Source organism: Microtus oregoni, unplaced genomic scaffold (genome assembly GCF_018167655.1).
Source record: "Microtus oregoni isolate MIOR12 unplaced genomic scaffold, Mior012 000001F_ref0000356, whole genome shotgun sequence".
Classification (NCBI taxonomy): Eukaryota; Metazoa; Chordata; class Mammalia; order Rodentia; family Cricetidae; genus Microtus; species Microtus oregoni.
The window spans coordinates 17,352,290-17,376,580 of record NW_024543060.1 but is presented as its reverse complement, the minus strand read 5'-3'; the positions used below and the strand labels follow the sequence as shown (position 1 = coordinate 17,376,580).

Sequence of the window (24,291 nt, the reverse complement as noted above, 5' to 3'; positions counted from 1 at the left end):
CCAGATTTAGCCAGCAGGGATTCCTGGCTAATACACTGACTTCTGTGTTCTTTTGAAATTGCCCTATTAGTCTGTGAACACTTCCCTGTTGTCTGGCACAGTTAGATGGTGTAGCTTTTTTGTATGTTCTCTGTCTATGATCTGGAACCAGACATTTTTTGAGGAGCTCTGGTTATTTTAATTGATGATTGGTATTTAAAAACCAAAATCAGGTTATGGGATCTGCTTATTGCTACTTGGGGGTCGTTGCTTCCAAGCCCCTTCAGTGGAAAAGGTTTTATATATATAAAGAAATACGGGCTAATGTTAATAAGTGAGATTGAAATTTAGTGTTACATACTTTTTTCTTGAATAGTATTATCTCTTAAATTATAGATTTGTATTTAATAAATTTTTCATAGCAGCTATTTGTTGACTTCATGTAAAATGTGAGGAGAAAAAGAGAATGGAATATAGTTTCCATGATTTGGCTCAATGGGTAGAAAAAATAAACATATGAGTATTATAATCATAATATGTTATGATATAGATCAAGTGGTTTTAATCTGAAAACAGTATAGGAGAAAATTAGACTAAGGGATGGGGGAGATCTTCAGTCTTGGCATTTCTGTAGGTCAGGACTGCAGAGTAAGGCATTCCCGTAGACTAGAAGAGCAGTACGTACCTGGAGGCAGAGGGAAGTGGGTGCTGCCTTTCGGTCTGACTCAGTGTCCTCTTCCTTCCTCGGGTCCTTTGCATTTGTGACAACTTCCTTTCCCAGACATGAGTCTCTTGCCTTATTTTCATCATCCAGCTGCCTTAAGACCTGGAAAATCTTATTTTTAGCTACTATGGTTTTCTTTGTCTCTAAAGGGAAGAATCATTGGTATTGATTTGTCATTCTAGTTCCTTTATCTCACACATTATATGAATTGTTTCTGTTATGCTAGTGACTTGGAAATAAAATACGTGATTTGTTAATTTTAGTGTAAAAAAAGTGTAAGTAAATCTGGAGCGTAAGACCTGTATGGTCTTCGAGTAACTTGACTTTTTTTCTTAGCTGAACTGAGTTTCTCAAATAATATCAAAAAATGTCAAATGAATTAATTGAAGAATGAGTAACTCTGTAAAACTCAGTAACTTAGCTCTCTTCCATATCTTAGAATTAAGTTGTCTTGTTTATTTATTCCCCAGAACTTCAGTGAAGATGTGTTCCAGTCTGTGAAGTCTTTATTACAGAGTGAGAAGGAGCTGTGCAGTGTATCTGGAGGAGAGTGTTTAAACCAGGATGAACACGCCCACTTCGCTGAGGTTTGCACATGACTTTTTGAACCCTTTCCCAGTCAAGCACAGTATGTTTTCATGCACCTTTGCAGGACTGCAGGGTGTTTAAAAAAAAGTACATAATCCTAACATAGGTATTGGGAGACTGTTGGTTTCTTTGAGGGTGTGACCTGGTATGTTGACCATGCTCCAATGCAGGCCTCATACGTAAGAGTATTTGGCCAACACAAATTGGACCTGATTTTTTTTTTTTTAAGAGAACACAAAGTTGGGTGGGAAGGGGGGTAGCGGCTAATCTGGAATAAGTTGAAGGGTGAATATGATCAAAATACACTGGGTGAAATTCTTAAATAATTGATAAAAGTGTGATTTAAAAATAAGTGTATATTTTAAATCATAGCTAACATCATTGGCTGTTATCAGCCTGTTTGTAAGTGCAGAGGTGTTACTAGCCTCTCCTTGGGCAGGTAGAGCTAATTCAGTGGCTGCAACTTTTATACTAAGTTTTTTTTTTTATCCTGAAACATAAAAAATACACTTATTTCATGTAGTCACTTTTTTAGTTCTTTTCTTGACTGTTTCAGAGCTTTGATTTAAAGTATAAAGTAGGAATTAAGATACTTACCACTTGGGAATGGGATGAATATATTGTTTATATATTTTATCTTTCTCATCTGTTTATCTGCAGTAGCCCATGTTTTCATCTTTGTTTGAATTTATTGTTATTAAAAGGAGTAATATTTTTTCTTTTGATTTTTGAGACATGGTTTCTCTGTGTAGTTTTGGAGCCTATCCTGGCACTTACTCTGTAGACCAGGCTGGCCTCAAACTCACAGAGATCTGCCTGTCTCTGCCTCCCAAGTGCTGGGATTATTGGCGTGCGCCACCCCCGCCCAGCGAAAGAGTGATATTCTTTAAAGCATCTGTATACCATCATCACATCCATACTACAAATTAAGAAATATGGTATTGGGAGTTAAGACTATAGCTTGAGGATAGATCATTTTCCTAGCATGTGCAGAGACTAGGTTTAGTATCTATGATCAAAAAAAGTGATATTCAGTCTTCACAGCTAAAAAAAATTGGTACTCAGACTTAGAACTGTCCTTTTTGAAATGAGTTTTCTTTTTTGGAGGGGGATTTTCAAGATAGAGTTTCTCTGTGTAACAGTCCTGGAACTCATTTTGTAGACCTGACCAACCCTGCCTGGCTGAAATGAGGTTTCTAATAAACTTTGTTTTCTTGCTTGGTGGTGGGAGGTTCCTATTCCTGAGGGATTCTTTACCTGATGTTCCCTAGAAAGAAGAGTAAACCTGTTAGGTGAAGAGAGTTCTGCCACCTGAATCTCCCCACTGTCAACTAGCTAATTATGCCACTTGATTTATCTTCTTTGCCTCCCTCTTTCACTTTATCTTAGTAGGGCTGAGCCATTCTTAATTCACTCAGTTGTTGCATGTGTGATAAGTGTCCTGTGCCCTCCCACTCAGTTTTGGAGCCCATATTCCCTGATTGTTCACATGCCCATGTTTCCAGCCTGTTCCTTCATGAGGTCTTCCCTGTCATCCAGAGGTAGCAGACTCCCTTGGTATCTCCAGGACCCAATGACAGCTTTTTTTTTCTTTTGTGTTCAGCAAGAAAACTTGAAAGAATAGAAGAAGATTTCTGTCCCACTTTAGGGTATGGATATCTCAAACACCTAAGTTTTGTTTTCTTTTTCTTTTTTTCCCCGTTTCCAGTGTACTGGTTCATGTTAAGCCAAGTATTTCTGAATACCAAGTACTGTTGCAACTTGGCAGTGGCTGACTTAAAATTTTATTGTTGTCTTTTAAGTTTTCCTACAGGTATATATTATATATCACATCGTTTCCCTGTACTGTTTCCCATACCTTCCCTTTCTACATCTCTTCTGTTAATCCGTGTCTCTATAGACAATTTTACTTCTTTCATTTAATACATAAATGCATATTTTTATGTGATTGTATAAAATCTAGGAACATAAATATCTGCTTGAAAAAAGGAAAGAAATAAGTGCCTATGTTTTAGGGAGAGAAACTATGTTGCAATTGCCTGGAAATGTTATGAGAAACAGGCTTCTATAGGTTAACAGTTTGCCAAGTGCTGAGAGAGATGCCCAGAGGGTACCTAACACTTCACTGAATTAGTAGCCATAGTTCATGAGAGTAAAGTGTCAGGGTAATTTTAGTTTCTGATTATCTTCTGAGTCTTCCGAAAGGAGTCAGGGTATTCAGTGTAGTTTTACATCTTAACCATCCCACTTCTCCCCAGTGTGTTAATTGCTATTATTTAAATATTTCTAGAAACAGCACTTATTTGGTAGATAATTCACAATTTTTTTCCAAAAGGAAAGGTGCTAGTCTGATGACAAGGACATAAATATACATTTAAAAAATTGCTTTTCAGCCTATATTCTTTTTCAGTCTAAATTGGAGTACTGAGAATTAAAAAAAAAAAAAAGTGAATGTTGTTTGTCCTGTGAGTTAGGAAGAAGAGAACAGAGGACAGCAGTGAGGAAAATAAGGTCATAGGAAACTTCCCAGTTAATCACAGCTAGTTAGTTTGGTACATTGCCTTTCAGTATTATTTTTCATGTTTATGTTTTTTTTAAGAATAAGGAACAAGTTATGTGCATATTATGTATTTTTTTGTAATTTGTTCTTTTTACTTAATAATATATTTCATTGTCCCATTAGAAAATGCATAGAAATCTGATGTCTGTGACCTTGTGTTGAGAATAGCTGAGGGTGCTGAAGGGAGAATCACACCCAATGATGAAGGAGCCTGGGGGATCTACACAAGGAAGGTCTCTCTGAGAAGGCTCCTGGAGGAAGACCTTGTAGGATGAAGAGGAGCCAGGCATAGAAGTGCCTGAGGAAGAGAACATATCAAGGGGATACAACGGCCAGGGCCTTAAGCAGCCATATACAGGACATGTGTTAGACCTAGAAAAGGGGTCCATGGGTTTGAATGCAAATGGGGGCAGCTTGAAGGCATCCACTAGCAACACTTGGAAGCATGGACAAGTGGCATGACAGTGGACAAGGACAGTGATAGTGGAGGAAAGAGGACATGGCAGTGGGGATGGGGACGAGTAGGGATGTTGAGCTATGCTTTGAGGGTGCAGTTGGGTGAGTTTGCTAGAGGGAAAGGTGGATGAGGGGTAGAAGTTTCGAGAGCTACAGTGTGATGGAACCATGATCTTTGGAAGTACTACCTGTCCCATGTACTCTGCATGCTCTCCGTGCTTAATCAACACTCTGAGACAAGACTTGAAAAGGTAAAGTAATGGAGAGTTCTTTTTCTTTCTTTTTTTGATTCAGGTCACATTTCTGGGATTTAATGAAGAAACAGATGCTGCTCATATACAGGTGTGGTCAATTTATTGAATTGGCAAAGACTGGGAGACTACTTAAAATTTTTGGAGATTTGAAAATTTTACTTTAATGCTCAAAATTTACAATTTTAAGATGTCTTCTAAAGTTAAAAGATAAGGCTGAAGCTAGACATAGTGGTGCATGCCTTTATTTCCAGAACTCAGAAAGCAAAGGCAGCCTAGTCTTTGAGTTCAGGGCCAGCCTAGCCTCAGGCTGTTCTGTATAATGTGTTCCATTGCTGCACAATGAGTTCCTTCCCTTCACTCTGCACCCTGTCTCCCCCAGAACAAAAATGGCATTTGAGATCAATATTTTGAGTGTGTTATGTACATTTTCACTTTCAACATTTTTATTAAGGATTCTTCTGTGGTTATTTTTGAGACAAAGTCTTGTTATATATCCGTGATCTGGCCCTGAACATGTAGAAACCCTGCTTCAGCCTCCCAGAGGTTGGGATAACAACTGTGTGCTATCATGCCTGGCTTTTTACAGATAATTCTGCTATGGAAAGGAGCTTTAGGTTTGACTATCAAAATCATTTAGATGAAAGCTTTAAACCACAGGCCATTTTCTTGATTCTTTCCATTATATTGTATGTGACATTTGTTTATTTTAATAAGTTTCATAATTTTACTTTGCAGTAAAAATTCTTGTATTTTTATTAAAGTAGAATTAAATATAAGAGATCAAATTTGTAAAAGTCTCAGTTTTTACACTTTTATAAATTAGTACACATGTTTCTAGCCTGTTTCATTTAGGCATTTATAGAGGGATGGACATTTGAGGCTAAAAGCTTGACAATTGTATAAGTTACTGTCAATACAGTTCTTCCTTGTGCTGCAGTTAGACATGGAGATTTTATATTAGTTCTTTCTGGTGGCTGGAACGAGCAAGCAGCCTTCCTACGACAGGTCACAGTCTCTCTCCAGACAACATACAGATATATAACTGGATGTGGAAGGCTGATGCAGGGTTACACTGTGAGTCCAGCTAGGGCTGCATAGTTTCAGACCAGCCTGAGCTACAGAGTGCAACTGTCTCAAAATCAAAACACAAAAACATTTGTAAAGTGTTCTATTGGTCCTTAGGGGGTGCAGACAAGATCATATTTACAAAGCCTCTACTCTCTGTGGATCGAAGACTTGAATGAGTCTTGAGTTGGAAAAAAAAAAACAGTTACTAAAAAAGGAGAGGAAGTGAAAAAGAAAGCTAGCTTCCCTTTAGCCTTCATAAATCTTTGAAGGCTTACTACAAGACCTTCAGAAAAAATGGACTTGTATTTTTTACAGAGTTAAAACTCAAGCTCTGGAGAAGGGTGTTCAGTAGCTTTCTGCATGAAAAACTAGTCACACCAAAGGATTTCTGGATGACCATTGCTAGAAAACAATTAGATGTTAATATCATAGATGGATGAGGAGCCCTGTTAAAATCGATTAGGTAGAGCAGCAGCAATGTGCTTGATAACTATAAATCAGTACTAAATAGCCTTAGTTTGCTTTATTTTTGAGTTTGAAAAATGGCTCTCTGTAGATTAACTGTATATGTGCTCTGTTATGAAGCAGACACTTTATTGACCAGTTTTATGGTTTTTTGATATAGACAATGTGTGGACACCTTGACAGTGTTATTCTGTAGTGTTACTCATTGCTGTCACTGTTATTATTTAAAACTAGGATCTAGCTGCAGTTTCACTGGAACTTCCAGACCTTCTGAATTCACTCCATTTCTGCAGTCTAAGTGAAAATGAAATCATTTGTATGAAGGATGTCAGTAAATCGTCAGCTGTCAGCAGTAGTCCTCTAAGTCAGGTAACTGATGGATCATTTCTAATCAGGTTTGTCAGGGCAGGTTTTTACTATATTTGCTCATTAATAGTGAACTTTTAAGTGGTTGGAGCTTTTCTTGTTATTTTAATTTAGTCTCAAGAAAATGGTATTGATAAAGATCTAACAAAGCATTGCCAGCGTTGAAGGATAGAATAATTTTGATCGTGGCTTATAAACTAAATTCCCCCCTGTGAAGTTCTCAGCAGTATGCAAGCACATACTAATTTTCTGGTGAAATGTTACTCTTCAGATTTCTTTGTATAATGTGAGTGACTGCTACCCCATATTTACATGTGTTCCATGCTGCATGTTCTAGCAAATGGACTTTCAGTTAACTTTCTGGTTAAAGATTTCTCCATGTAAAATGGACAATGATGTTATTTTCCTAAGACCGTCTTTAGTTCATAAGTACTTTTGATAATGTATGAAAGAAAAATGCTTTGCATTTTAGGAAGTATGATATTTAAAATTGTATGAATACTTTACAATTTGGAGAACTTATTCTAGCTTTAAAATGCTGCTTTGCTAATCCTGAGGTCGGATGATTAGAATTCTCCCTTGTTTCCTGGATCATGTTGTTCACTCATATATATTGGCTTTATTTGCTGGGACATAAAGAGTGATTATCTGTTATGTTTGGTTTCTCCTTTTTAAAAATAAATTCCTTATCAATGTTTGCATTTAAAAATCAGTGTGCATAGGGAAAACTAATGGCTCGTGTTCTTAAAGCTATAAGCATAATTGTAAGTCTTAGTACTAGAGAAATATAAAGTCAAAGATAAGAATAGTTCTTTTTTGGTAGGAGGGAAGCTGACATGTTGGGAGCTATAGGAAAATGGAATAACAAGTAAAATAGATCCTGGATCTATTTTTAGATAGATCTATATTCCATATTTCCTATAGCTCTCAAGCATTCACAGTGTAGTGGGTGAGTTTGGTAAATGATTAAGTAAGACACATTACAGACATAGACACTAATATAGAAAAAAATAATTTCCAAAGAGACTAGATTGACAATAGGTTCTTTGATATCTAAGGAGATAGAGACGGAAGAATCTGAATACATGGGAGGAAAAAAAGATTAAGGAAAAAATTAAAGTGAGATTTAAATGGAAAAGTAAATATACTTCTTTAGATAAACTTTAGAAAAATTAAATACTTAAAATCATTAAACATTGCAGAGTTAAGATATCTTTCAGGATGCATGCATTTCTTGCTCCCTCTCCCTCTGGCTTATTTCTAGGCTTCACTTCCAGGTAATATTTTATATTTAAACTTAAAACTGATTTTTATCATCTTTCATCTCTCCCAAGAGTCATCATTCTGGAATGCTTTGTGTCATGAGAGTGTCACCTACATTACCAGGACTCAGAACTGATTTTATCTTTAGTCTCCTAAGTAAATATGCTGCTGGTATAAGACACACCCTGGACACATACTTGCATCAGAAACACCACCTTGAGACCGCTGATGAAGAAGATGATGATGATACGAACCAGTCTGTGTCCTCCATAGAGGATGACTTTGTCACTGCCTTTGAGCAGCTAGAGGAGGAGGAGAGCGCAAAGCTGTATAATGATGGTGTGTGTCTTTTGCTGGACTTTTTCCTAGAAATAGATTGAAAGTTTGGTTTTGAAGTTTTAAAAAAGACTTAACAGTTGAAATTTACTTTTAAATTTGATCCAGTTTAAGCATTTTAATAGTTTTACTTATTACAGAAGAATTAATTTTTCTGTGATATTTAAGTTCATTATTAGCTACTTTTTAATTTGCTGTTTCTCTTCTTAGATAGTATTGTTCAAGCCTTGTTTATCTCAGACCCTACTCTCTGAAACTTTGCCATGCTCAAATGTCAAAACAGTTAGCTGGCAGTTACAAGTAATTTTTCTAACATAAATGACAATGTGCTGAGCATTCCATGGGTCATATACTTGAAGGCATAGGGTGAAATGGGATTGTTTTATTAAAAGGTACATTTCTTCCTGGGTGTTAGGGAGAATGAGATTTACTATACTATACTATACTGTACTATACTATACTATACTATACGAAACATTTATGATGTAAATATTTTGTATTTTATGTCAGTTTCTTAAAACAAGTTTTTAAGAGTAACATAAGAACTTTATTTTTTACCCGTTAGAAATAAATATTGCTACACTAAGGAGCCACTGTGATGCTGCCTCTCAAACTTCTTCTGGTCACCATTTAGAAACCCAGGATTTCAAAGTGCTGATCAGTTATGGACCACAGAGGTCATTGGCTAAGCCTTCATCTTCAGCACATGTTCTGGGACGCAAAGAAGCATCTTCTGTGAAAACATCAGTTACAACATCAGTTTCAGAGCCCTGGACACAAAGAAGTCTCTACAGGTCACCCAGCGCTTCAGATAAAGGCAGGGACACACAGCAGATACTCCTTCCTCCTTCGCCTGCCAACTCCTCAGAGTCTGAGTGCTCCAGCCCAAGTCCTGTAATTTTTTTGGATGAAGAGGGATACCAAAAAAGTTTAAAAGCAAAACTTGAGCTGCCTGAAATTCCTGTGACAAAAGATGATGTAGAGGATTCAGACTCAGAAGTGAGCGAATTTTTTGATAGCTTTGATCAGTTTGATGAACTAGAGCAAACTTTAGAGACTTCTTGTCCATTTATGAAAGATCCTGGCATGGGGAAGCCATCACAGAAGATAGGGCATAGACATGAGAAATCTTGTATGAATCCTCAGAAGTTCAAGTTTGAGTGTCCAGCTCTTCCAGCTAATGTTAGAAAGCCAACTCCACGAAAACCTGAGTCTCCATTTGGTCACCTGTGTGATGCTCCAGATTCCCCTCGTCCAGTGATGGCGTCAGAAGACAGTGGCTTGTTTAGCCCTATTCGAGCCTCTGCTTTTAGTCCTCCTGGAAGCTGTACTCCTGCTGAATGTTTTTGCCAAACGGATACTGGTAGAGATAGGATTAATGAAAATCAGGATCCTTTTTATTGTACTTATGAAGATTATGCAAATAATCTTTCATGTGAAGTGCTAGGTTCAGTTCTTCATACTCATTGTGCAAATACAATGTCAGATATTAATAGTATTAAAAGGGAAGAAAATTATACTGTTGCTTTTAAGCCTGGGAATTCTGATCAAAAAAATAAATGTAAAAATAAATCTTCAATGATTACAGACAGTGTTCAGAAGTTTGCAGCAGATCTTGTAGGAAAAAGTTTTGGCAGTGCATTTAAAGACTTACAGAAAGGAGTTTCCTCATGTACCAGTGCATTGTGCCACTTGGCTGTCAAATTGACATCATCTGTTTTTCAGATGGCATTTAATGAACTTAGAAGACAGTGTGCATTTTCACTGAAAGAACGAGCCATTGGTAGCCTGGCTAGTTTTTTGGTGAGTGAAGCCTTATCAAATGCCTTGAAAGATTTACAGTACGTGAAAAAGCAGATGTTTACAAACACAGTCGCTAGGTTTGCCGCGGACCTTGCAGAAGAGCTTGTTTTTGAAGGTATCATGGAGGTGTGTCAGTTTTCATGTCCTCCGACACCTGCATCTCAACAGTGTCCGTCATTTGATTTTGAAGACAAAGCCGTGAAGTCTTATGCCAAAGATTTGTCTGAATCTGTAATACAAGAAGCCTTCATAGAACTGTCACAGACAGACGTGACCTTCACAACGAAGGCAGCAGTTAATGTTTCTATGGGTAATGTCAAACATGTGAGTGCAGAAAGTGTAGTGCCGCCTACACAGACCTGCACATTTTCCTCATCCCTTAGCAGTCAAGCAGTTATGATGACAAAACCAGTACAGGAACATAAGAAGGAATACACGGTGCAGCAGGCCTTGTTTTGTACTTCGGGAATTGTCACTTCTATACCAGTGCCCTTGGCAGGTAGTGCCCTTCTCCCATATCACATTTCATCTACTTTGTATCAGTCCAGATCTCATCTCTCATCAGAGGATAGTAAGGCGAATGGTGGTTCTACCCAAGAGCACATCACCACAGAAAACAGTGAAGATGAAGTGGACTGTATCAGAAATTCCCTTCTACCTTCAGAACTCAACCCATGTAACCAGAAAGACTTCAAGCCAACCAACGGTGATACTGACATACAGAGTCCTTCAGAATTAACTAGAGGCCCTGTGGTTATTAGCAACTTTTCTGCAGGAATGGTACATACAATTGTCAATGAGTCCTTAGAGTCCATGACAACCTTCAAAGCTACAAAACCTGTTGATGCACATGCAGATTATTTAACTAAAGTAAAAGGAAAAGCCTGTCCTCTTTCCCTTTGTGACCAAGCAGCACCACAACAGAGCAAAGCTAGCAATAAGGACATGTTTGCTGAACAGTTATCGAAGTCTATTATTAAACATTCCCTGGATAAAAGCAAATCAATGCTTCCAAATATAGATAACAAAACAGTTAGTAAGGAACGCATGCCTGTTCTTGGGGAAGAATCACAGTTAATCTTGGAGGAATCTCCCAATGACTTTCCAGATCACTTACCTCATGGTTCACTCTTGGTCGGAAACCATTGTGTTCCAGAACGTAAAGATTCTGTGGGTTTGGGATTTTCTTTAGAGACACTGCCACCTTGTCCACTGATGACAGGTCAGAAATCTGACTTGAAGGAGCTTGTGAAGAATAAGCCAGTGGACAGGCATAATGTAAATAATACTGCACTTGAGCCCTTGTCTTTTGGACAGGAAAACCCCTTCCGTCACTCACATGCTTTATCATCTGCAGTGCTTACTTGTGTGGATGGTTTGCATGTAGAAGATAAACAGAAAATCAGAGACAGAAACGGAATACCTGATACCCCTCCGTCAACTCCTTTGGTACCCTCTCAGACTAGTTCTGAATGGGACATCAAAAAGTTAACCAAAAAGCTCAAGGGGGAGTTAGCCAAAGAATTTGCACCTGCAACACCACCTTCTACCCCTCACAACTCCTCTGTTGGTAGTTTGTCTGAGAATGAACAGAATACTATAGAAAAGGAAGAGTTCATGTTGAAACTCATGCGATCTCTTTCAGAAGAAGTTGAGAGCAGTGAAGGTGAAGAGCACCCAGAAATGGATGTGAAGTCAGAGTACTCAGGGAAGAAAGTTCAGTTTGCAGAAGCATTAGCTGCACACATCATTTCTCTTGCAACTGAGATGGCAGCCTCCCATTTAGATCATGAAAGCAATCATGAATCCAGGGTTCAGAGTCAAAGATGTGTGCTATGTACTTCTCTAAATCATTCGGATGAAAACATACCGGCATGCAGTTTTGCAAGTGATATGGTAGCTGATGTCATTGCAGAAGCCACGAAAATTGCAAAAACTAGAAGTTGTACTCTTTTCAGGCAGGAGAAGAATAGTTGTCATGTTGATGTTGACCAAGGTAAAGGAGAGAAGCTGAATGTGGAGAATATTGCACACCCGGGAGAAGTAGATCAGTTTGTTCTTTCCTTACCAAGTTGTACACCAGGTCTGACGTACAGGTACCCCAGTTGTGAAAGTGTGACTGATGAATATGCAGGTCATGTTATCCAAGTGCTTAAACGGGAAGGTGGCAATGATGAGCTAATCATGGACCAGTATGCCAGTAGACTGGCTTATCGATCTGTCAAGTCAGGAGTGCAAGAAGCAGCTAAGACAGTAAAAATGAAGTGCAGTTCAAAAATGTTTTCACTGCACAATTCTCATGTGAAAATAAACAAGGAACATCATCAGGAAGCAGATAAAAAGAGACAAAGAAAAAGAAATGGCAGCCATCTTTGCAAATACCAACTGTGTGAACGGACACAGGATCCATGTAGAAATGAACTTTCTGAACTACACAGTTTTTCAGCTTCTCTTGCTAGCATCATAACAAGAGATGTGAAGAAACAGCTGACAGCCCCTACAGTTGACTTACCACAATCCTTAACAGAATCTTGTCTTTTTGAAAAATCTGGATGTATTGACAATGGCGAGAGTATTGTTGAACCAGAATTTTTGAAGTCTCATCAACCATTGCAAAACCATGAATCCTGCCAGAATACAGGCAGTTTAAGTGGACATAGTCATGGGGAGAATATTCAAGCTATAGAACAGTATGCTAGAAAAGTAGTGGATGACACTTTAGAGCTAAGTTTAGGACCTACAGTTTCCCACATTCCAGAGACCACAACATCAGCAGATAGAATCACATATGCAGAAAAATTGTCACCACTCCTGAATGGAGCTTGTAGATACTGTGACCTTAAGGAACGCCATGGTTGCGCCAGAAGTCCCTCTCAGCCCGCTTTAAAGCAGAGTGTGTGTGCAAGTGCTAAGCCAGGCTCCCATTCGAAACTCAGTAGCATCCATCTGAAGTCGAGAGTCTTTCATCTTGATGTGCCGCAGATTCATGTTAATCTTGATAAAAGGGCAGTGCTTGCAGAGAAGATAGTTGCTGAAGCTATTGAAAAAGCAGAGAGAGAGCTGAGCAATACCAGCCTGGCAGCTGATAGTGGCATTGGACAAGATGGCATTAGCTTTGCTGAGAGCCTTACCACAGAAATCATGACATCAGCTGTGACAGATGCGGAGCATGTTGTTAGCAGGTAGGTTTCAAATCTTCGTTGGGGCCTTGAGATAAAATGAAAAGCTAACTTTTCCTCTCTGTCCATATGTGTATGGCTTCATATCCTGTGCATGGTTGTCATGTGAAGTATTTGTTTCCCAATCCTTTTTGAGGGACAGTATCATTTACAGCGCTGGAAGATGAGTGAGAGAACAATGACCTCAAATTTATGGAGCTAAGAAGCAGGTAAAAATAAGAAACAGGTGAATTTTAGTCACAAATTTAGATTCGTATATTCACTACTCTGAGATTAACGTCTGTTCTGTGGCAGAAGAGGCTCTCTACATGTGACGTTGGATTGTTTTTATTCTTCCTCCCCATCAGAGCAGTTTCATAAGAGGAAGCTAAGTGGAAGTTCCTAAGCGCTCACTCCAGGACCTGGCAAATAACTTTGCTATTCTTTCTTCAGAATATTCATTTTCTTCTTTAGATGTGGTTAATGCTATGCCTTGAGTTCTTTCTGTGAGCTTGTTTTTTCCAGGCTGATACTCGCACAGACTTTCTTTGTACTTCTGCTCCTGTTTCTATTCTAGCACTTGTACCAGGCTTCTCGAAGCACTTTTCAAAGTCCACGTGGTTGTATGGAGTTCTGTATCACAGTTTTATAAAGTCAGAATGATTTAATGTTGAAGAATGATTGATTCAAATAGATTATTTGCTAGGATATTAACTGAATGGTTTCACTAATGTTCCTTTTCTCATAAATGTTTGATTAATGAAGGTAATCATAATAGACTATATAGTCGAATGTCACAAACCCATAATATTAGCTCACCAGGGTGCTATATGAATATCAAATAGGAAAGCATACTATAGAAGAATTTTAGAACAGTAATATAGACTTTATTTTCAATTACTATGAGCCCATTTACCTAAGTCATTACAAACCCCCTTTTTAGCCTCCTCCTGTGGGTCATTTTCTTTTAGAAAAAAATAAAAAGTGGTAGATAAGAGGAAAATTTGTTAAATAAAATAAAGTTGTGGTGCAGGATGGCTATGTTTGGAATACCGAACTTAACTGAGTTGTTATATGTTAAATACAAAGTGAGAATTGCCACAAAAGCAGAGAGGGCAGGGGCAGTTCAGGGCTTATTTTAGGTTTTAGGGATAGAAAAGAAATGAGCTTATATTATAGAAGAATAAGACAAACAGCAGAATAATGAGCTGAACAAAGACAACAATAGGCATGCTAATGTGGACAGGCAGATGGCCAGGAAACCTCAGCCATATACGGAGACCTACAGGAATGCTGAGAGTGGGAGATAGAGTCTTCCCCAGGTAGGAGCATATCAATTGGTTATCCAACACCCAGTGGTTAGCCCTGAAACATACAAGGAATACTATACAGACAAGCAGCTTGAATTTCTGTATTTAGAAATGTGTATGTCTGTCCATATACATACATGTATGTAACAATAATAAATGAAAAAAGTCATGAATTTGAAAGATTATAAGGAGGGGGATATGAGAGGGGTTGGAGGAAGATAAGGGGAGGGGGGAATGTTGTAATTATAATTTAAAAGAAATATTTAAAAATACATATTGCAAGTTCATTAAGAAAGGGAGTGTTGTTAGCAAAGATGAGCAAGAACTGTTGGGGCTGGCTTGCATTTTTGAATTGGGTAGCAGTTCAAAACTAATGGAGTAACACTTAAGCCAAGAACCAGAAGTGAAGATAGAAAAAATGATTGGGAATCTGGGGGTGCTGGAATCCATGCGAAGGGTTGGAGTACATGTGTGTAAGGCAGTGGAGACCTTGTGTTGAGTGACTTGGGGGACTGTAGGTGAGAAAGTGGACATCATGATTGCTCTGAAGCCAAAGGAAGGTTTGATGAGAAAACTGATAGTTTTTCTCTGCATACATAAAGCATCACTGTTGAGAACTGTGTTGAGTGCATACACACACACACACACACACACACATATGTACACACACATACATACATACAGATGGGATAATTATCATAGTTGCTCTAAATGGGCTTTTTTATCATGTCATAAAATATGAATGTCCCTTCTTTTAAAAAAATATATATTTTTTAAAGATAGGGTCTTACTACGTAGCCTTGGCTGACATAAAACTATGTAGACCAGGTTGGATTTGAACTCATAGAGATCTATTGTCTCTGCCTCCCAAGTGGTGTGAATAAAGGCCTGTGCCATCACTCCCTGCTAAGAGAGATGTTTATGATTCATGTTCTGAAGAGATTTGTCTAGTTTGAATATAGGCCAGGTTGACACAACTAGAATTTCAAATTTTTCTTGTTCTAAAAACCAGCAGGCGTCTCCTTAGGATGCAAATGGAGGTACTATTTTTACAGGGCAGATGATGCGCTTAGACCTTGTAGTAAGGTGCACTTCTGAGAAGTGTGAACTGCTGTAGACAGAATGTAGAGAACGATACTCAGGATGTCCCCGCCTCGCAGTGCGGCTCTTGCTGTGTTGTTCTTCAGTCTCATTGTTTGTGGGTGCAGTGAAGTGTTCAGGGGATGTCGGTGTGACTTGGAATATAATTTCATAGAGTCATCTCTATCATTTTGCCTCCTCGTCAGAATCTATGATGCTTCTGTTATTTTTAAAATTATTACCATGTGCTCTTTTCTTAGTTCAAAAGAAATGGAAGATTTTCCATCAACTGAGTCATTTGGCAGCCAACAACTGAATCTCAGTGTTGGTGAGGACAGTACTGGTAGCTGGTCCAACTTAAGTTTTGAGGATGACCATCAAGATGAAAGCAGCAGTTTCCACCATCTCAGTGAAAGGTAACTCTCATTTAATAGCTAATTGTGTGATAAAGGTCTTCAGACTTCAGCAGAGTGAACAATGGGTTTACATTATTATTTGGAAATTCTCAATTTGGCAGTATGTTCATATTTCTAACATTATTTTATTATTCCAAGTGTGCCTTTTTGGTTTGGTTTTATTTTAATTCTTTTTGGCTTTTGTGGTGTAGCTCAGACTGGTCTTAAAGTGAAGTTTCTCCCTCAGCCTCTTGGACTGGATTATATTATAGGCTGTGGATTATACTGTTCTGCCTGGCTTCTAAATGGTCGTGTGACACACAGTAGGGAGAGAGCATTTTATTCTTTCTGTTACACAGATGTTACTTCCCATGTTTATCTAATCCTTAAATGATGGACTTTTATTACTGACTAGATTGAAAAATCATTGTTAATAGAATATGGGCAAAAATTTTACTTTTGTGTTTTTCTTTGTTTAGAGAATCATTTTTTTAAAGTAAAAGATAGGACTTGAGGTCGTTCTCTCTTTTGTTTATAGTTGTGTGTTCTGTGCGTCTATATTTTCTGTATTTTTGTTTGCCTAATGACAGACTAATGGTAAAACTTTGGTTGTCTTTATGGTTTTGTAATGGAACTTTATTTGAGGATATGTTGAAAAGATGGCTTAGTTTTATTTTTATTCTTTAATGCATTGTAATTTATGAAAGTTCGATACTGCTAAAGTGAAAATGGGTAAGTAAATTACTTGAAAATGCTTAGAAACTACTTATTTTAGGTAATCATGACTTTGGTTACCTTGACAACACTTACTGATGCACAAGAAGTGAGTTGATGTTAAAGAACCAAAGTTCAAGTTTGTATAGATGATGACCAGCCAAGAGTAGGAAGTAAAGCTGCTTGTCACTGCAAACTAATGTGCTTACTAATTATTTTAATAATTAGGAATGATTAGAATTTTTAAGTTGCATCTTGAAAATTTTAATCTAAAAATATACTGTAATTTTGTTTTTGAATATGGTTGCTTTTTTCCCTTTGCAAACAACGCTTTGCTGCAGTTGTAGATAAAGTTGCCTCTTTGTTCTTTTGGCTAGGTGATAGAAGAAGGTAGAGCTGTGCGTGGCTTTGACTGGCCAGCCAGACAAGCGTGCTGCTTAAATAAGCCCTGCTTACTCTAGCTTTCTTCTGAAGAAAGTATGTGCTGTTACCACCTGCTCCCTGTGTGTAATGTAAGAAACAGAGATAATTGGCATAGCAAACCCTACACCTTATCATTGTTTTTGTGTACTATTCAGAAATACCAGAAGACCTCAATTTAGGTCTCTACTTTTTAAAATTTTATCCAAACTGAGAAGTAGAAAAGTATTGCATTTTTGTTCTTGATTTTTATAAATTACATGTTAAGATTTGCTGTGAGACATATTAATTTTATCATTTGTCATTCTAAAAATTCTGTTGTCTTTATCTACAAAACAAATGTACTTTTAGAATGCTTCCATGATGTTTTGAGGACAATGAAAAGAATCCCTAAGCCGCAATGGTGGAGCACACCTTTAATCCCAGAGCTTGGAAGCAGAGGCAGGTGAATTTCTTTGAATTTAAGGCCAGCCTGGTCTACAGACCAAATTCCAGGACAGCTTACACAGGAAAGGCTACACTGAGAAACGCTGTCTAGGAAAAAAAAAAAAAAACCTCCCTAGTCTGCAGCCCTGCCAGTTACCCTCTATGGAATAGCAGTGACAGTGTCTTGTCCCCTCTGTGGGTGCTCCACTCCACAGGCGCTGTCTCAAGGAAGCACAGGTGGTCTTCGCTATTCGTTTTCTAGTTCAGCTCTGTTCTTTTCTCCCTCCAGCAGTAATGGTAACAGCAGTAGCTGGAGCAGTCTTGGTTTAGAAGGAGATTTGTATGAGGACAATTTATCCTTTCCAACATCAGACAGGTTGGTCCAGTTTAGAAACTTAAAAACTGATGAGTCTTTCACCACTAATGCATGATGTCATGTTCTTAAGAGAATATGTATCAACCTGCTTTTCTCCTAAATTTTGACATAATTCTGCTCGATACATTTACATCTAATGAAAATTTCAACTAGCTAAAATATGACTGACATCTAATTGCAAAATGTGTGACTGTTTGCATGGGTTGCTCTGCTTGCTATTTTTCATTCTACCAATGATTTCATTAAAAAGAGCTTGCTTCCTACAGGATTTCTGTTGTTTTTTTGTTTTGTTTTGTTTTGCTATGTAGTTTAATTTTATATATAATTAGTAGAAAAATTGTTTTAAAACATATTCAGTGGCATTAGTAGAAGCAGTAATACTTCATTATTCATGACATTCTGTGATATTCAAATAGTATATTGCTTAAAACCAAATTAGAATATTTCACCTTCATTTGAAGTTGCTTGGCTTTAAATGTCATGATAAAGAGAGGCTTCTATAGGCACTATGTGCAACCTGTATTTTAACATGAAATAATGTGAGAAGCAAAGCTTCATTCTGATTGTCATTTCCTTCTTTCTAAATGTCATACGTCATATTGTAACATTTTCATTCCTTACTACTTTTCTGAGAAGTGGTTTAATCCATTACTAATTAAGCCTTTTTTTTTTTTTAACTGCTTCTGTTGTTTTCTTTGAAAAGTGATGGACCAGATGATAGAGATGACGATCAGGAGGATGGTGTGGAAGGTTAGTCACAATTTGCTTCTCTAAGCCTTTGTTTGTGTAAGTCTTCATGATTTGTATTTATGCCACTTACAGATTGGTTTTGGATTGTTGGTATGAAACACACAAATCACCCCGTCTCAGAAATAAAAAGTTTGAGGAAGAAGCTTAGGATATATTTTTCTTTCCAAAATTTAAGTCTAAAATCCTTATGTTACAAAATTAATTTATTGTAATTACAGCATTTTATTTATTACTGTGTTTTAGTTACTTTTCTTGTGGCTGTGACAAAGTGCTTTCAGAAAGAGAAGGAGTTTCTGGCAGGGTGTGTGGCAGTGGGAGCTGGTGGCTGGAGGAAGGGCAGATAGGAAGCCAGCAGAGGCAGAGGGGCTGTACTACTCAAAGGCCCACCCCTTCGGACCTGCCTCTGTCAGGCCCCAAATAATAATGATTTCACAATGTCCCAAAACAGTGCCACTTACCTGGGGACCAGAAGTTCATTCAAACTATACCTTTTATGTTTTCCTTCAAATTGGTAACTTAGAATTGGTATTTTTCTCAAATTTCCGTGAGCTGAAAAGTAAACATGGAAAGGCACTTTAAATGTTCCCTCCCTTCTCTCTCTTCTAATTCTGTACTCACATATACACATATTTGAAGGAAGTAATCCTTTCTTTAGTGAATAGAGTTTTTACTATGCCAACATTAGGTATCATTGACTGTAGAATTTTGAACATGATTTGTGATCTTAATTCATATACTAAAATATCCAAGTGAGCCTAGAGACTTCACTCACATCAAACCTGTTTTCATTGTGTTCAGATAGTTTTTGGACGCCCTCCTCATATCTTACTTTCTTAAAATATAAAAATGATAATAGTTTCTGTAAAACAGCACATCTGAATTAAAAATATTATTTAATATAATTATTAATATTTTGAACTAGTGAAGTTTTGTTGTTTCTTTAGAAACAAGAAAACTGAAGGCTCAGGATGGCTTTGTGTGTTCTATATTGGGAATACAACCCTATACCCTAATGCCACAAATGTAGGCGCACTGTCACACTGACAAATGCTCCAGAGGATTTCTTGAGTAGAGGGTATAACCCCTGAATTTCCAACCAGTTTGTCCACAGTGCTCTTGTTCAGGGAAGTTGCATAATAGTTGTTAAGCCGAAATTCTCAGATTTAAGATTACTGCTATTTAAAAATTTTTAAATGACATTTATTTGTTTTGTATGATGCACATGCATGTGCGCATAGCTGTGAACACTTGACTAACGCTGTTCATGCTTCTCACGTGGAGTCAGTTCTCTCCTACCACGTGGGACTTAGGATTCAAACTCAGGCCGTCAAACTTGCCAGAAGTGCCTTTACCAGCTGAGCCATCCAACTAACCCAGATTATTAATAAAGCTTTATCTTTATTTTATGCAAATGGATGTTTTGCCTACATCTGCCTGTGTAGTACTCAAGAAGGCCAGAAGAGAGCATCAGATTCCCCTGAAACTGGAGTTCAAACAGTTAAGAGCTACCATGTGGGTGCTGGGTGTCAAATCTGGCTCCTCTGCAAGAGCAGCCAGTGCTCTTAGCTACTAAGTCATCTTTCAAGCCCTTATTATAATTTTTAGAATTAGTAATAATCTAGGTAATATTTACTTCATTTTTGTTCATTAATATGTTGGCCTTTAAAAGTCATATACTTCTCCCTAATAACTCTCATGGATATAATTATTTCAAAGACTATTCATGAACATATGCACGTCATGTTATTACTGTTATTATTAGTTATTACCTAGTTTTTATTTAACTAACTTTGCTGAGGAATGATAAAGAGGTGCAAGTTAATATGAATAAAATAATTCATTAAAAGAATTTATCAGCCGGGTGGTGGTGGCGCACGCCTTTAATCCCAGCACTCGGGAGGCAGAGGCAGGCGGATCTCTGTGAGTTCGAGACCAGCCTGGTCTACAAGAGCTAGTTCCAGGACAGGCTCCAAAACCACAGAGAAACCCTGACTCAAAAAACCAAAAAAAAAAAAAAAAAAAAAAAAAAAGAATTTATCAGTAGGCCTGAGAATTTTTTATGTTTATAAGTAGAAACCAGGAGGTTAATTATATGCAGTTGTGTTATTCCTCAGCTCTTGACATCATAGGCATCTCTCATATACGAAGCTACATCCAACTTCTAAATTTGTTCCATTAGAAGATAGATTGGTTTAGATTTACAGCTTCAAAATTAGGGGATTCCTACAACAACAGATACCTGCTTTTTAAACCTCCCTCCCTTCCTTCTTGTTAATTTATTTTGGTTAGGAGGCATCAGCCCTAACCTCTGTTGAAGTTTCCCATCAGGTGGGCAGCCAGCAGGCCCTAACCAAGGAAACCCTAGCAGTGTAGAGAACCACTAAGTGACTAGTTACCAATCCCAGAAACACTGCAGGCTTTACTAAGGGCCTTAGACACTGTGTCTTGTTTTATAGTATATCAGACCTCCTTTAAAACAGACAAACCGTTTCCTAAATTAGTTCTTCATGTTTAGCATGTAAAATGATGGATTTTATGTGTTTTCTTAATATATATCATACTTTCCTCTTACTCATCCCCATCTCTCATTGTCCCTCCTTCCCTGTGGTCCTCTTGTTAGGTCTTCTCCCTAACATGTGATCTTCCCCTATGCTCATGTCACATGACTCCCATTACCCTTGCTTCCCTCCCCCTTAAGATTATTTTTCTTTGCTTCTCAGGAGTCTTCCTTCTACCTTCATGACTCATACAGATATACACATGTGCATGTATGTATACATGTACGTATTTTAAATGTTGATTCTGTATAGGAAAGGAAACATACACCAGACATACTCTTGATTGAGACTAACTGGCACAAAGGAAGAAAAGATAAATTTCTGAGAATACTGTGAATTAAAAATAAAGGGTCGACACAAATTATAAAAATGATTAGTAGTGGTCTAGAGTTCCATATAACAGAAAAATGTCCATCAACATCAACATCTCCAGCATTAGTACATACTGGTGTGCGGACTGTCAGCATGCCCTTGATACTTCTTGTACTCAGTCATCCTGAAGCAGGAGTATCCAACATGCTGTTGGTTCCATCAGCCAGCGAGGCTATCTTCTCTGGATTGAAAGCATCATTCTCATTAACAAGAAAATAAACTTGAGGGCCCTGTCTTTTGTATTATATTTAAATTCACTTCAAACAATATTTTACATTTGTTCCATGTAATAATTTGTAATTTGTTCCAAGTAAATAATCAATGTTATTCCTTTGTTTTAAGCATTATTTTGTCCTTAAGACATGCTTTATTTGACATTATGGTATAGCTAAGGAAAGCATTCACTGGAATCTTTAAATTGAAACCAGAGTTTTGAAAGTTGAGTTGATGAATTTCACTTCATATTGTTTAAATTTATTGTTAGATTTGCAACAGAATGGAAAGACTATGCTAATCATGAACATCGACATGGAACCAGGGGCAGTAGATCCACAACTAAGGATTATTCTTCAGTGGCTTGTTGCCTCTGAGGCTGAAGTTGAAGAACTTTATTTTCATGACTCTTCAAAGAAGGAATTTATATTAGTAAGTACCTCCCTTCTAGAGTGGTTGTGAGGAAATGGTAACACTATATAATAATCTTACTACATTGTTGGTTAGCAAAATGCTTGCTGTTTGCACAATATTAACACGTAGGCCATGGAATCTCACAGTTGGGATTCAGAAGTCAGTTCTGCCGCTTTCCAGTAGGTGTAACCGTGGAGAGGGGAGTCAGTGGATGCCTCAGTTTTCTTAGTTGCATTGTGGGATTACCTTGCAGGTTTATGAGGATTGATTATAATACTCTAAAAAGAAGTGTTAACCCTAACCCTAAAATTTAAATGTCAGTAATAAGCAGCTAATGTATTCTTTATAAAAGATCCAGCTATTCTACTTCACTGATTCATAATCGTACCTAATTAATTAGGTCTTTCTTATCCCATGCAAATGGAAGGCTGGTATAATGAAAAACCAATAACAGAGTAGATAAGATACTTTTCTTGAGTATTTTTAATATGTACCAAGCATTGTGTTAATAGGGATTTTCAGTTTATAGTTTTACAAGTGTTTCTCCCCTGGTTTTCCTTATGAAAATTTATATTAATCTTACCATAGACTATAAAACAGTTCAGGGAATAACCAATATAGATCTATCAATAAAGACAGGAAAGGAAAACCCAAGTTACTCTTAGTTTCTGGTTCAGAATATGACAGTATTGTTGGGAGATATCTGAAAGATGTAAACAGTCTGACACTGACTTTTCCTTAGTCTGGGGTTTATTAGCGTGAGGCTTCTGCTGGAGGAGGAGAAAATAGTCTGGAAGAGATGCTCAAGACATGAATTGTCAAGTGGAAGTGTGGGTCAGGGGGCTGCTAGAACTGAGGCCTGAGGTTGACAGGTGGTTGTCAGAGGAGGCCTCGCCTTCGTATGACCTAACCCAGGGATCTTTGCCTGACTGAGTCAACTCCAGTGCTCAGTTGTGATGGCACACACACATTTATTATGCTTGTGGCTTATTTTAACCATATGGCTGATTTTAAATAATGACTTTCAGACACCATATCTTGCTAGGACAGGGCTACTGTTTTATATATATAGATATTATATTATATATTATATAACTAAATAGGTATATAACTACATATAACTATATATCTTCACAAGGCTACTAGGGATATATGAAACAGTTAGGAAGCAAGTTCAGGTTATGTTTAGTGGTGTGAGAATAATAGCAATACTGTATGTCTTGCTGGGTCATATATTTAATTTTGATATTTTCACTATTAAATAGAACAAACAGTACTACCTTGAGGATGAATGGAAGATGACATACAATGTGTCAAGAAGATATAAACATATTCATATAAGTGACAAAAGAGAAGCTAAAGATTTACCCTGACACACTGTCGTCAGAGTGAGAAGACAGTGTGTGTGGAAGGAAACACCGCAGTTGTGTATCTGCTAATGTTCTTAGCCCTAACACATAAAAACTCCTTCATCTTAAAAATAGAAGGGCACCCGTCTATCTGAAAAATGGACTAAGAGTTATTACTGCATTTCTTAGTTAGGCTTTCTGTTGCTGTGATGAAGCACCATGACCAAATGCAGGTTGGAAATACTGCATCCTTCCTACAGTTCTTAGAATCTACAGTGGGGAAGCTGTTGTGGAGAACATCTGACAGATCCCCAAAAGGCCAAGTACAATATTGCCATGTTACCCAGCATTCCACTGATTGGTGGTGTGCACCTGAGAGACATAAAAAACAATACAGAAATGTCCATGGCAACATAATTCATAGTAGGTACGAAGTAAGAATGTGTTATAGGCCTCTAATCCCAGAACTCTGTAAGTAGAGGCAGGAGGATTACTGTGTGTTTGAGGCTACCCTGGGTTAAATAGGGGGAGTTCTGGCAAAGTTAGGGATACATAGAAAGACCCTCTCTCAAACAAACAAATTAGAACAAAACAAAGAGAATTCTCCACCTGTTCATCAGCTAATGAATGGAGAAGGAGCTTTGTTGGCTAGTATAAAGTGGTAGAAAGTGCTACGCCGTGGTAAACCCTCAAGGTAACTCTGCTAAGCAGAAGACCATACAGAGTGCACAGCTCCATTTCTGTGAGATGCCCCCGAGCAGCACAAAGTAGATGAGTGCTCTGTCTGAAGGTGCTGGGGAAGATGAAGAGAGGGGCTTCTGATGGAGAGGGCTCCTTCTGTGTGAAGAGAGAGCATTCCAGTATTGGCTGTGTGGTAGTTGTCTTCAATTCATT

At 37.7% G+C, this 24,291-nt stretch overlaps 1 protein-coding gene across 5 annotated transcripts in view; it reads left to right on the top strand.

Moving 5' to 3' along the window:
• Akap11 (A-kinase anchoring protein 11) overlaps positions 1-24,291 on the top strand; it is a 44,057-nt gene that overhangs the window by 15,472 nt on the left and 4,294 nt on the right. For 2 of the 5 annotated variants that reach the window (XM_041664201.1, XM_041664212.1), the window contains exons 3-11: positions 1,174-1,290; positions 4,602-4,649; positions 6,329-6,463; positions 7,795-8,062; positions 8,625-13,044; positions 15,671-15,826; positions 17,655-17,741; positions 18,445-18,491; positions 21,906-22,066. In XM_041664201.1, coding sequence (XP_041520135.1) covers positions 1,174-1,290; positions 4,602-4,649; positions 6,329-6,463; positions 7,795-8,062; positions 8,625-13,044; positions 15,671-15,826; positions 17,655-17,741; positions 18,445-18,491; positions 21,906-22,066 — 5,439 coding nt within the window. Of the gene's footprint in view, positions 1-1,173; positions 1,291-4,601; positions 4,650-6,328; positions 6,464-7,794; positions 8,063-8,624; positions 13,045-15,670; positions 15,827-17,654; positions 17,742-18,444; positions 18,492-21,905; positions 22,067-24,291 lie in introns of those variants that run through there. The other 3 variants (XM_041664222.1, XM_041664231.1, XM_041664241.1) reach the window with 3 other exon arrangements.